The 15365-nt window shown below is 42.8% G+C and overlaps 1 protein-coding gene across 2 annotated transcripts in view; it reads right to left on the reverse strand.

Moving 5' to 3' along the window:
- LOC143354524 (uncharacterized) overlaps nt 1-15365 on the reverse strand; it is a 53359-nt gene that overhangs the window by 14395 nt on the left and 23599 nt on the right. For both annotated transcript variants that reach the window (XM_076788688.1, XM_076788689.1), the window contains exon 2: nt 2136-2572. In XM_076788688.1, the coding sequence (XP_076644803.1) occupies nt 2136-2493 (358 nt within the window). In that variant the 5' untranslated portion in view covers nt 2494-2572. The remainder of the gene's footprint in view (nt 1-2135; nt 2573-15365) is intronic.

The raw sequence follows: 15365 nt of genomic DNA on the forward strand, positions 1-15365 counted from the left end.
GAACGTCTATCTAAATTATGTCTGTGCGTAGCAATCGAACGAGTTAAGGGCAGACAAAAATTACGATATTTATTATCAATTAATTTATATGAGTTAAAAATATGATACGAAAAAGGTAACGTCTTTCGAAAAAAGATCGTGTGCCGATTATTGCGAGCGCAACAGTATTTTTTAAGGTTGACCGTCGCGCGGAGGGCCGTCCATACACTTTCTGCGTTTCACCGACCTCGAACGACTTTTTCTTGGCGGGCTGGTGGTGGTAGTAATTAACGATCGAAAGTTCGGCTCGTCTCGATCATATCTGGTAAAATCGTGCGATCGGCGCAGATTTCAGCAACGGCTATGCCGTTTCTACACGTTCCGCTTGGCTTTCGAAGCATATGCGCATTGAAACGTGTCCTTTTCATTCAGCGGCAACTCTCCGGCGCGACAGGTTTATCCACTGCTCTATTAATTAACAAATCACGTTTCCTGAGTGCAACTTTGTGCAACTCCGCGGGACTATTTATTGTAGATTTATTAGCGCTACATTATTAACCCATATGCATCGTAAGGAAATATGAACAGAAGGTCTTTATCACCAAACTTTTTTTTATTATATTTGAGAACAAAAATTACTACAAGTAAAAGAACTTCATATTTCAGCATTGTAAGAAAAAATGAATTGAGCGTATATATACGCTCCGGTCATAGTGACCAGGAAAATTGAGCCAGGAAGACGCTTATTTTTTAAATTGCGCTAAATAAATGACTGTAAAAATCTGAGAGCAATTTTTAAACTTTGACGATCATTTGAAGCCGCGTAAAAACTGTGTCCTTTATAATTCTTTATTGCACTAGATGGCCTAGAGTAGCCATTATTGAGCAGAATTAATATGTACTTGTCTCCCCACTCCACCTTCCCCTTCTACGACCCTATTCCCCCATTTTCCGGCGGCGAGCATCCCCGCGCTTACGTCACGGACCGATCACGTGACGCGATCCGTGCTCCCGATTCGTCTGCGTCTGGGTCGTGACTGACCCGTTGATGGCAGAGAGAGGGGGTAACCGTACTCCCCTCTTGCGACACTGAGTCTCGGACGAAACATATTTTTTCGAATATTTATCCAAGAAATCTTCAAGCGACAGAAACTGTTCGCGAAGGGTTCCGCGATCGTATTAATATTTAAAGCGCGACGTCTTCGTAATTTTTGCCGATACAACATATACATTATTCATCGAACGCAAAATGAACGTGGGTTTACGCAATTCGTCACGATCATTTGTCTCAGTCTATCGGAAACCACGGGACAGAAAGTTCGGTCGGTTGCAGTTATGTTTTACATCACGCAGCGGCTCGCACTCTTTCTGCGGCGTGAAGTATCGAGAAAGAGAGAGAGAGAGAGAGAGAGAGAACGGAAAGTTGCGATAAATGCGACGCCGAAGACTTTTTCTGCCTCGAAGAATTTTCACTGCAAATGTTTGCGGCCGGTTCCTTACGTAAAGCGCGATGCATTTTTGTGCCCCTTATTTGTACATTATGCTACTCGAAGAATTTCTGGGAGCGTGGTATAAAATAGAAGATAATAGTCACGATTAACTTTCGTTTAACGCTCGTTATTACAGCCGTGTTCGGCTACGGTCGGAAAATCGGTAACCATTTCTGGCCTAAAGCGAGTCATTATAAACTCAATCTTATCTTCAGATTTTTCAGGATGATATAAAGCCAGACCGGAGATGCAACGAACACAAAAATCTGTTTCTCTTGAACGTTCAAAAATATTAACCCTTTGCACTCGAAGCTATTTTAACCCCAAAACGAAACATTTCCTCTGATCTAGAATATTTTCCCTATATATTTTTAATGTTATACATACGAAAATGGTGCAATTTACTCGTACAATACTGAAATGTTTAGTAATGTATTGAATACAAACTGATAATGATAGAGCAATTCTTCGTGGCGTCTTACAGTCGCCATTCGAGTGCTAAGGGTTAAATTAATATTGATACTAAATCGGAAACTTTTGCATTAAACGGCCAAATATTCCGAGAACTGTATCCGACCAGTTTTCGTGATCTCACGATCACGATGAAGATCTTTTCGATCTGATTACTAATTTGTTGCTGTGTTGTTTCGATAAACTGAGCCTTACCGTTCATCTGAACGCTTGTCACGCTATTGTTAAGGAAACTCGCGTCATTGTTGTTCCCGTTCCCGTTCCCGTGAACCCCGTTCATCTTCGGTTCGACGACGGTCTTGTCGTTGGTCTCGGGCAGCTCGATTTTCGTTTCTGTCTTGTAATGCGGATCCGGACTGGTTCTTCCGGGCTCCACATAGTGCTGCGACACGAACGAACGTTGGTGGCCATTTTCCACCGGAGCGCTCTCCGACGCGGACTTCTGATCCTGGTCCAAGGTCACTTGCTGCTGCCCGCCATCCGCCTTCGGTTCGGTAGCGGAGTCCTCTTCACTGGCGAACGCCGGATTGTCCATACCATCGGCCATCGACATCTTACGATTGCGTCGCCGGAAGCTGCTGGGCCCTCACCTGACAGTACTGGCCCGCGATCGACTCTCATGCGTCTCGATTCTGCAACACAACAAACACAAATTCTCATTAGATTCAATTTTTAGAGAACATTTTATTCGGCTCATTCGTATTCGAGATTAAGGGCCCTTTATCGGCGACAAAATATTCTTATACAAGGATAAAAACTTTTGACGGTAACGTAGTCACTCTACCTTATCGCGAATCTACGAAGACCGGGCCCTTAATAATAAACTGATAACTTGAATTTTAATAGCGCCTTGTACAAAAGGTACAAAGTTTTATTTTACTTTACAAGATCTATTTAAGTATCTTTCGCAATACTATTAATATAAAATGTTAAATTGATTCTTAAATTATTACCAAAAATAAAATATTTAGCATAACTTTCTAATACACGCTCGATACACTACTCTCACTACGCTATGCTCAATACACTAATAACTTTTATTCCGACAGCCCCTAATACAAAAGGTACAAAGTTTAATTTTACTTTACAAAATCTGTTTAAATATCTCTCGCAATACTATTAACACTAGGTTCTTACGGAGCACTAAAAGTGACTATTTTGCACTACTTTATAAAAATAACAAGAACGTGCTACCCACATTTTTAGCAATACAAAGAAATAAATTTGCTAGATAATTTCTCATGTATGCATCCTTATAATCATAATAATTTAAAATGAAAAATACTAGAACCCGTCATTTTGACGGGTCCCGTAAACCTAGTGTTAATATAAAATGTTAAATTGATTCTTAAATTATTACCAAAAGTAAAATATTTCGAATAACTTTACAATGCACGCTCGATGCGGTAAAATTTTCATTTTCTCCTACAACAAAGACGGCTAAAGAAAGACCATATTTCGTATTTCAAGCGATATGCAATTTCACTTTTACCCTGGCAATTGCAGAACCACAATTTTCAGTAATTAGAATGAAGTTTTTCGTTACACCGATCACAGTGCCCATTGGAAATATCATTTCGAAGTTTCTGTTTCATTATTGATTGGCTAAGTTCTCGGTGACCGATTTCGCGTGGTGTGTAATTTACCGTTGGTGAAACTTGACGTAAGGCGATCTTTGTTTTCTTTTTCTTTTTTTCTATAAGTGAACCGTCTGCGCCATGATCCGGAAATTCAGCGTAACTCTGCTTTCTTTCGCTCAACTTTATGCCTACAGGCTGATTCAGCTAAGTGTGTCATCTCGTGTAATTTACACGTGAACTGTTTCGCATATGAAAAAATGGACGAAGGCGAAAGTTGTACGGTGTCAAGAATGGTTAGATTTACTCCATTTTATTAGGCTTGCGGAGTTGCACACAAGGTTATCCCTTCAATTTTTATTTAACATGTTAACTGTCACAAATGACTGACAGTGATTTTTAGGTTTAGACATTCATTTTTATTGTGACATATCCAGACAAACAAAATTTTATTGAGATCTTTAGAACTCAAAAGGGTTAAAACAACATCCCCTATAATACATTTAACCCTTAGCGATCATCACTCGAGTGGTGACTCCGAAGCACCACCAGAAATTGTTGTGGCATTATTTCAAAGAAATTACAAAAAATATTAAATGAAATTGCAAAATTTGTATTTAATAGATTACTAAACATTTATATGTAGAAATCGGATCAGTTTCAAAATATTGTAAAACGGAAGAAATATTTAGTTTTCCAAAATGAAAATAGCGCCGAGTGGAAACGGTCAAGATTCCTAGTTTCGCTTTCTTTTTTAATTAATTAAATTACACCGATTTTGTAAGAATCTCTGGGAATGATATTTGGCAAATATATAATTTTACTTCAGTTTCGCGTCTACAATGTAATTGACATTAGAATGAAAATGCTCTTGAAATGTCTTGATTTTGGGATTTAAGTATTTTCGAGTTCAAAGGGTTAATGGAAGCCACAGTATGTTTCATAAGCTGGTACCATGCGTGTGGATGAGATGATTTTTAGTCGACGCAGAAATGCAAAACACGCGTGACAGGACAGCAGAAAACAGCACGGTTGCCAGACTCTAGCGTCAATTCAGGCTCGTGACGTCAGCGGTTCAAGCGAGTTTGAATCTTCGCACGACACGAGCGAGACGGACGTGAGAACCGTGAGACAGGATGTCTACGGTCCTTTTCGATTTTCTTTCTTGTTCATCTTCCGAGCGAACGATACTGATATTCTTCGGTCGCCTGGCGAACTCTAATGTTACACGATCTTGACAAACAATCCAGACTTAATAAATATTCTGCCTCCATTCAAGAGAAAAGCGAGAAAGTCTAATTTCAACCACTCGCCAAAAATTATGCGCCCGCCAGGATGGTGGGGGAATGGTGGACACGTGAAACCTCGGTCTAAGCGAGAGTACGTGGACGATCATGCTGTCGCAGATGATCGCGAAGCGTCCTCTCCCGAGGATAACTTTCTACGCGAACTCGGGGTTACGTAAAGATGCTCTCCGAAAGAGGGTTTCGCCGGAAGGCCTTCGTCGAAAAAAAAAAAAGGAAACAAAAAGAAAAAGGAAAAGGAAAAAGTAGCGAAAGAAATTGAAAAGGTGCTGCCCCGATATCGAAAGTAAGGGGAAACCGGCCCGGCAATGATAGCCGTGGAATGAGTCAACCGGCTCCGGTATCTAGCGGTAATCGTTCCTCACGACTTCCGAGACACCCTGTAGGCTACGGTCAGACAGGCGAGCGTGTTCGCGCGTGTACGTGTAAACGTTGCAGGCATATACTGCACCGAAAGCGGTTGACCCTGAGAGAGCCAGGCACAAAGGACTGATTCACCCCGGGGGCCAGGAGTGAAGTCCTCAGGAGGAAAGGAGTCTCGGACCGTGTGTTCACCCGGGTCGACTTCGCAGGATCCGTTTCTGCGCATGTGACATAATCCGTCGCGAAACGATGCGCTTTTATATCCGATTACCGGTTTTCCCGTGATTAGCGCGCGCGCGAACCTTTACCTGCACAATCGATCCTTCGGCACCGCTTCTACATGAACAGCAATTCTCTCAATTTGAGAAAGGCTCATCCCGGATTTTTCGCCATTTTCTCTGTTTCACAGAGCCGAAATGTTTAAGGGTGCGCTGACCCTATAGGGAAAGGTCTGTCGAAGAAAAATCACAGGGAGCAAAAGGGAGAAGGAAATAGAATTGCCTGGGTCTATTTTGACCGTGAGTTAAATAACTGCGAATAGTTGCATGAAAAGTGTGTTTAGAAAAGATCGACGAAATAAAGCAGGGACTGATTCTAAGAATCGTCAATTGGAAAGTAGTAAGAACGTTGGTTAATAATCGAGGGCAGGACCCTAATCGAAAGCAGAAGCGGTTCATGCCGATTGTTCGGTGTTGCTGCAGGGTGTTTCTAATACCGATAGTAAAAATGAAAATTATATAATCGGTAGCGAGCGTATAGGTCAGACTTGTGCGAGGGAATCCGTGCGAGCCGGCACACGCACGCGAAGAAACTTTAACGGCGGAGGATGTTGACGGAGGAAACGAGTTTGCTTCGCAGCGAACACGATTATCCTCGGGCCAGAAAAGGCTCCGGCGGTCGTGGTCGTCGTCGTTAAAGGACATTCTGCAACGACACTGACTGTAATTTACGAGGTTCACCTCCCTGATAACGTTTCGCTCTGGCGAGCCCGAAGACTTTCACCTTGATCGTAATCGACAGGAAACCTTGCGCAACTTTTCTGCATTATCTATGCATACCAGGCATTTGGTAGAAACCGAAATTCAGCACGCTCTATTAGCACACACCGTCGTTCGTTCGCTCATTCGTTCGTTCGTTATTTCGCGCACGTCGATTGCTCGCGCGAAATCGCACAACATCGCGCACGGGGGGTTGGTTGCTCATGCGTGGACGGAATTTTCGAGTGTGCCGCGGTGTTGCACGGTTTCTAGGAAACCTGGAGGAGAGACTGACCAACGGAATCGACTAATTAAAACCGTCTAATGAAATATGCAATTTCCTAGCAAATTTTTCCACTTTCAACTTCGCCGAGTGTGAAACCATCCATTCGAATTGGCTACGATCACCGATCACGGAAGAGTAGCCGAGTTTGGACCAGCGACTACGTCGAACAATTTAGAAACGATCCAGTCTCGTGATTGATGGACCACACTTATATCGGAATAACTTTTTTTATAGATGTAGCAAACGACTTCAGTCTTTCTGCCGAGCTGAATGGAAGAGTTTACTAGATTTACTAGATTTTGTAATTTAAAATAAAACTGAAATGTTACTCAACGTTCCAGGAAAGAAAACAAAATGTTGGATTCCATTAGGCTTAGAGGGTTGCGTACCCCGTTGATTGCCTTGAACCAGCGACGGTGTTGGACAGGAGAAAACTCGAAACATTGGTTGCAGGCGGGTTTCGAAGGGTAGTCAGGACGAAAACGAGAGAAAAGGGAAACGGGTCGTAGCGTTACTGTCGTTACAAATTGCCATGATCGTATCGGTCCTCCCGGCATAGGTGATACGTATGGTCCAACCAGTTCAGCTTGTTTTCCCGGCCGGTCTACGGACCTTCGGAAACGGTTGAACGTTACAAGTGTCCTCAAGCCGGAGCTGCTCTGCCCCCGGACATGTCCGCGCGCACTCTTGTGCACACCAGCTTACAAAAGACAGATCGTGTAATTGCGTGCGAAACGGTCGTAGAACGCTCGGAAATCAGGAACGTTATTGTGGGCGGCCCGTTGGGCTCGCAGCAGGAAAAGGTGGATACCTTCTCTCCCGCGTGTCTCGAACCCCTACAACGTCTCCTAATGGTCACTCTACAGCTCGCTGGGCTTTGTCTAATAATACCGACGCGGGTATGGATTCGCTGGTAAGATAATACCGTCTTCTCGAATGACGATGATTCCACGCGAGCAACGCGCTGCCGCGCCGGCGACTTCTATTTATTCCGCCGACTTTAAAGATACGCAACCCGCCGGATTCACAATAATCTCGCCCTCGGTTAGATCGCTTAACGAACGGACCAAACTTGAGGATCTTGTTAGCGATACATCGTCCCAACGAATTTACATACCCGAGACTCGGAGTCGTCACATAAGGGGAACTGACGAGACTCGAGGGGAGTACAGTTACCCCCTCTCTGCCACTACCGGGTCAGTCACGTGACATATATTAGGGGGACCTATAAGTAATCAATTATTTTGAAATCTGAAACAAACTTTGTAGTAAATACAAGTTTTTATTTCTTAATTTATTATATAATCTCCGGATTATCAAGGACAGTTTGCCATCGTTCCTGCAAATTTTCCCCTCTTATAGAAATCCAGGGTTCGTCAAGCAAAATATGACTCAAGGAGCCTCCTTCCATCTTCTACAGAATGCACCCCTAATATTTATATTTTCCTCCTTAGTTCATTAGGATCTCAAATCTTAAAATTTCTAGTATAAATACTGATGCATAAACATTCGGTTTTTTTTCTGTACTCATGCCCCAACTTTCTTTAATAACGACTTGTAAAAAGAAATGTAACTCAAATGGCTCTTCCGAGGAAGAGCACCGAAGAGAGTTTCAGAGTAACCCCCTGACATTTAAGGAATTCTCGAGAGCATCGTTGCACAATACGCGCATCGACAGGCCCATAGGCCTCGTGTTGTCTGCCGCGGTCCCTGTAATTTATGCGTGTGCAAACTAGTTCGTAAAACAGCCGAGTTTAACGTTCCGCCGCGCCGGTATCCTAAAGTTGGTCATCAGTTTTGCCAGTGAAAAGTATTCGAGCCCCGCGATACGTCAAACCTGCCCGGTAGGTACGGATCTCCGCACTTTCACCGGGTAATTCTTTCTCCGAACACTCTTTCCTTTCGATCGATCAAAGATCATCGTTCTCAAAGACGGACACGCAATCGCCGAACAATCGTACGGATACCGGCGAAATTTCGGGCCGGTTTGTTGCGCAGGTTGCCCTAACACTCGTCTCCCACTCCACCCTTTTCCCCTCCTGCTGTTCCCCCACGCTTCCTTCACGGGCCGGTCACGTGACGCTTTTCGTCTCCGTCGCGCATGGGTCACAGTGTCACGTGACCAGCCCGGTACCGGCGGGGAGGGGGTAACTGTATTCCCCTCGATTCGCGTCGATTCCCCCCGATCTGGCGATAAAGAGAGGAAAACGATAAATCGAGAAGTTTCGAGCAACGGAAGATAGAAATCGGCGTTGAGCGGTTAATTACCAGTTCTCGTATCGGCCAGTTTGTTTGGCAACGATTGCCACCCAGCGGACGTTTAATTAAAAGCTCCGCCGCCGTGCCGTGTACTTTGAACACACTTCGAAAAATATCCTGCTCATTGTTCCCCCGTTCCTGGATCATGCGCAACGGGGTGGCGCGGCCGTATTATCGGGCAGCGTCATGTTGGACGGTTACACTTGTAATTAAGCATACAATAGTTTGTAACCGTTCGTTCGCGTTCGAGCCACTCGAGGCCCGCTGACAATGGCCGTAATTACGGGATCCCCGAGAATTTTCTTCCTGTGTTTGTGCTTCTGAACGATCACGGATCTTCGCGATCGCAAGTACTCGACGCGTTCGCTGCCAACCTAGTAACGTTGAAAGTGCTATAGCTGATTTTCCCTTGACCAAGAGGCGGTTCATCTTTCGCGGTGTATTGGTACGATTTCCTTTTCAAGTTACCAGCGCACGGTTACATTGCCTTCCCTATTATCGTGTTATCCGCGTCTAGAAAATTCGTTTGCGAAAGTCTTCGGCAAGTTGACAGGAAAAAGAAAATTATACTCGTTATGCTTCAGGTTAATGCTAATATTGGGACAAAAGTTTATTCGGTAACACGAGTAGCACAAAAATGGCAAAAGTAGAGCAGAATGGAAAATATGTTATTGAACGGATCTGTGAATAAATATTTGACAGTATTAATTCGATTGGATCGAGGTGATCGCGCAGCTTGTAATTAAGTGTAAATTCGGAATTCGCCGAAGTAAATGTCGTTTTCTAATGGATATCGAAGCCTACTGCCGAGCGTATTTGCCGGCGAGCGTCCCGAATGACCTTTCTACCACACGAAGCCAGCTCTACACCGAGATGATGATGATGATGATGATGATGATAGTGTTGGACTTTGCAAGGCGCATCCTCCCCAGTCGACAACCTATACTCTTGCTTCTATGGAGGGAACGAGTCTGTGTTACTCAAGATACTTTACTTTCTACATTCCTCGCGAGACAATACGTACACCCACGCAACATGCCTGTCGTGTACCTGTCTGGTACAATCGGAATTATTCGGGTCGACTTCGAGTGCAGGATTTTTCGGAAACTACTCAAATTATTCACTATTGTGCCGTATTATTCGACTCGTTCATCTTGTCCACTTTTCTATTCGTTACTTTGCAGGCGCACGAAAATATATCAGAACAATTGTAACTCGTGCTCTTTTACTCGGAGGCAATTTCTCGAGATCGTCGTGAGCGACTATTTTACACCTCTTTATGAAAATAAAATTTTTTAAATAATATATACCCAAAGAAATACATTTGTTGAATAATTCTTCACGGATACGTCCTCACGATCTCAATAATCGTAAATTTAACAAAACAAATGAAACACCATATACTACGAGAAAATGTATAACAAAAACACTGTTTAATTCGTCGCTTAATATAATATTATCACACACATCAGTTTTACGTTAGACTAGGAGGAAATCTTTTCCAAAGACGCAGCTGTAATATTACTCGCGTAATCCGTGCGAATTGGATTACAATAAACCGGATCAGTATAGAATTTCAAATAACGATGACACAATCGAAAGACATTTCCAATTTAGAAAATAATCGTTCGAACAAGAATTCGATGACAGCAAGCAACGTAGAACTTCTGAGAAGATTAGAACCAGGAATTTTAATCGGAGTGTAATCGATTGACTATATGTTTATTTACAAGTAATAAAATATTTCCTGTGTTGGCACGGTCAAGTATATTAGCGGCCGCGTAGTCGCGAGGACGCGAAGTTCCGGTTTTATCGGCCAGGCAATAACAGTAAACCGCAAAACAACTATCTAAATTTGCAAATGTGTAATTCCGATTCAAATTGAAACCTAGCAGGATAACGAACACAACTGGTGCACTTATTATACCATAAATGCGAAATATATTATAAACTTTCAACCACTAATGAACGCCATGTCGGATCAATGGTAAAGCAGAATGTTACTTTTATGAATTATAAATTTTCAAATACATAAATATGTTTGACAATTTTCAACGAACGTGGCATCACGCTAAACAATTTTCTCAACAATCAACGGTACGAATTCAGAAAGTACATATAACGAAGTAAAGGAAACAAAGAAGGGCAGAAATTGCAAACACGTGTGCACGTGTGTTCGTGTGCTCGTTCAATATCATGAAAATGTTAAACGTTAATCGCACGGTCAAGACTATTAACGGAATCGCCCAGCAACGCGACCAGAAGTTCCGGTTTTATTCGAGTCTCCGTATTAGCATACGACAACACCGAACCAGACGTAAAACCTAATTGATTTCATCGGACATAACGTTTCCACATAGCCGGATCGTGCAAGATTTCCTTCGTTTACTTTCCCCGGTAATTATCTCTAACCATCGTGGCAAGGTTAGCCCGGCGATAGACGTTCGATTAATTTGCCTCGGGTTTTCATCCCTCCCTGTGCAATCCCGTTGACTCGTTAATCTGTTACATCGTAATACACTGGTATATCTTCGCTGTTATCGCAGGAGGATAGTAATTATACGCGCGAGCGCGTTCACCGATAAATCATTATTCGCAGCCGTTTTCAAGCGTGCCGTATTGGTCCGTCATTACGTTCTCGGAGAAATACTTCACGGAATTCGGAGAAATTAACGAACTCGAGAAATTGAACGAATAATCATAATTAACACTACGGATCTTTGTTCAAAATAATTTTCAAGAGATTGGGACCCAGACACACATTTAATTCTTTTTTCCATAATTTCAATACGTTGAGAAAAAGAAAATTAACTGTTTCTTGGATCAACGACAATGCTGCAGCGGATCAGGGGAAGTGAGTCGAGAGGGGAGTACAGTTCCCCTCTCTCCGCCAGTACCGAGTCAGTCACGTGACGGTGTGACACGACAGAGGCGAAACGCGTCACGTGACCGGCCCGCGAAGGAGGCGTGGGGGGAACAGGGGGAGGGGCAGAGTGGAGGGGTAGGCAAGAATGGAGGGGAGGACAAGAGTGTAGGGGAGGGGCAGAGTGGGGAGAGAAGTCTTGATCTGGCCACTCTCCGTTCACGCTCCCCGGAGACATCGATGCATGGGTAAGCGAGCACCCAGTGATTTCAACGGGCAGATTACACGCTGCGCCGTGACAATGACTTGTCAACGCACCGCTCGGAAGCGCATTACACTGTTCCAGAGAGTGATACGGGTCTCGTATAATATTAATTACTTGGGTGACTGAGACATTTACCTGGTAATCGGGTAGATAAATAATTGATTACGAAGCCGAAGGTGCGAGATCCGATACAGTCGAACCTGTTTTTGTGCGGTCCTTTTCTATGCGATTCCTTTCTTTGCGCGATTTATTTTGTAATTCTGTAGTTTTGCAATAATAACATCCTTGTAATGTTCTCATCACAAGAAGATGCCACGACGAGTGGTATTGAATTATATGCATTTTGAACATTTCTCCATGTTCAAAATGAGAAATTAAATTTTGTTCTAGATGTTTCCGTGTGCAATTTAGTTATTTATTTTGTTTGGAAAGCACTCTCACGCTATTTCGTAAATCTTTGACATATTTTCTACGTGAGACTTTTCTTTAATATGTTGTAAAAAATTATTTGTCATAGCTATTTATGAAGTTTCTGAATATTCTCTTTTTTTTTGTGCGGTTTCTTTTATGCGGTCCCTATCTACCGCACAAAAACAGGTTTGGCTGTATAGTGACTCGGCGCGATACAAGCGACTGTGGAACACGAACGGTGGCAAGATTTTCTGATTCGATAGCAACTATTTTTTAGCTTCCGTCCTAGTGATTTGCGCCTACTTATTCACCGTTTATATTGCAACTTCTGTTTAAACAGAAGAAGGCTGTGAGATCCCGAGTGCACACTATTGAGATGCAATAACGAGTAATAACGAAGCGATAAAACAACGATAGAAGAATTCTCGCCCGATTGGTAACGAGGTGAGAATAATTATGGTGGTTTCCTCCGTATCTCTATCTCCGTAGCGGCGAGCGTACAGTCTGCTTACATAACACGATCCTAACGCGGACAATCATGAATACGCAACGAAAGACGCGTAACTCATTCAACGGAGAAAGAAAAAAAAAAGAGTTACGCCGCGGCAGCGTGTTGTTTCAGCAATCTGCTGGAACGAACCTGTTGCGCCAAATTTCTTCAAAATGCACGATTTCCGTGGAATTTTCAGCATGAGTGCAACTAACGTGGATCTGCGAAACACGCGTTTCAAATTTTCACTAACGGCCCGAAGAAAGTTTTACAAATTTCTCATGTGATTCCTGCCGATTTCTTCGAAAAGAATATTTTCGTGGGTCACTCGACATAGTTTCAAATTTTGACTACAACCAATAATTTATACTGACCGGCGCGTACATCTTTAATACTAGGCTTACGGACCACTAAAAATTACTGTTTTACATTTCCTTATAAAAATAACATGAATATATCTATCAAAATCTGTAGCCTTTTTTAAATAATATATACCTAGAGAAATCAGTTTGTTAAATAATTCCTGAATTAAAAATATTAGAATTCGTCATTTTGACGGGTCCCGTAAATCTAGTGTCAACGCGTTCGCGGACGTGAATGCTATAGCATTCATTTTCATAGTGCTGCAAAATGACCTGAATGCTACAGCATTCAAATTTTAAAGCCGATTTTTATTCATTCAATTTTATACAACCTTAAGTTTTTGTAATTACTATACATTTCAAATTGAAATCGGTTTTTGTAATTAATATACATTTCATTTGTCATTACCAATGACAGTTAACTTATCATTATTGTTTATTTCTAATCAGATTTCGGATAGTCCAACTAGTTTCAAGAAAAATTGCCTGTCTATTAATTGCAGCTCACTGAAATTTTTACTGTGCGTGAACGTGTTAAAAAATACTTTGCTCTCCCAGACGTTTGCGAACATAATCGCGGCGCGCCGGTTACGTTGTTCGTCGCAAAAACGACTCGTGTTTATCATTCGCGTTTTTCTCGTTCGGTCGCGTTCGCGTGAAATTCTTAATGACGACGTCAGCGCTGCCACGGACAGACAACGATAATTGTCGCGGCAGTTCTGTAATTACGATGTCATTATTGCACGATAAATTATCTCCGGTCCGCCATCATTTCCTAGAGCGTGTTAGCGCCGCGCCCGCGCCACCGGCGAACGAGAATTTCTATGGCCTGCCTGACTCCGGGAATACCGTATAATTCCTACGGGATTCTCGTAAACGGGAATCTTTGCTGCGCCGTCAATTTTCGTGGTTGATCGTACGATCATCGCATTGTTCCGGCAACTCGACGAAATTCTTCGCGGATGCAATCCCCGCGCACACGCAGCGATATCTCTCGGAGGATTGGAAACGGAAACGATAAATTAGCGAAATACCCACACCGGTGCACGGGAAGGGAGACAATAGCTGAGACAAGGAGCCCACTGGTGGCCTAACGGGTTCTAAAGCTTTTCTAATTAATAGTTCCTTCGGGGCCGCGCACACGCGGTTGGAGGCACGAAAGGAACGCAGGACTTTATGCGTTGATTTATGTAGAATGTAGACGAATGTCTCTCGCGTGCTCGACTTCTCATGCTCGAAGAATGCGATTTCCTTTTTCTGTTGCATCAGGTTTTATCAGGGCGCTTGGTTCACTGAGAGCTTCGGCGTCTAATCGGCTTTTAATAAGTATTTATGAATTTAAACCGAAATCACATTCTATTTTGTTGTAATCGACGTGATTCTAGAAATTGGGGCGATTACTGCTCTTTTTTTAACCAGTTAACTGTGGAATTTAATTTTAAAAATCCCTCACAGCCGCGGAATTGAAATCAAATAATGACGAGTATACACGTCGGACGCAGACCGAGTGCCGCTATTATAAATTTTACGAAAAAAGTAAAGCAAAACAAAAGTAAAGCTTAACTGGTTAAGAATAGAGAGAAATATATGTCCTAACATAACATACGGCATAACATGCCCCGACTTCCTACGACCGTATTTTTCATGTGCTTTCACATTTCTGGATCGTAATTACATAATTTCCCAACAGTTAATTATAATTACAGGTCACGCGTTACTTAATGATTCACGTATTGCGATTAAATAATTCTGATCGCGACGGTTTACGGGGGAAAACCTGAACTCCGTAGAGTGCTACACGCGACGGAAGAAATCCCATTGAATCATCGGTAGACGTCATGCTCGATCTCCTGAAATTTTTTATTTTCCTATCTCGGCTGGTTCTGCCTACGCGCTTCACGCATGAACAATGCAACGACATTCATAAGCGCGGACGCGCGCGCAGCCTTTCGAACGTATAAATAAAACATCGACACATTGCTCGCTCTGTCAAATAAAAATCCGCATTCCACTTGCTTATTCGTACGCACACGCGCGCATTATAGTTAAACGGACAATCGAGTGCAATCTGCGCCGGCCTCACGCTCGCCCCGAGGACGCATAATATTCTACACCGTTATTAGCCTCGCGAGTGATTAACAGTCTCCTCGAAGAAGCTGATTAACTTGTGGGTTTCAATCGAACATTTGCTCCCAGCATAATTAGTATAAGAACTCTCGTCGAAAAGCCAATTCCAAGGATAGAAAGTAAATTTAACATATTATACGC

This window comes from Halictus rubicundus, chromosome 5 (assembly GCF_050948215.1).
Source record: "Halictus rubicundus isolate RS-2024b chromosome 5, iyHalRubi1_principal, whole genome shotgun sequence".
Lineage (NCBI taxonomy): Eukaryota > Metazoa > Arthropoda > Insecta > Hymenoptera > Halictidae > Halictus > Halictus rubicundus.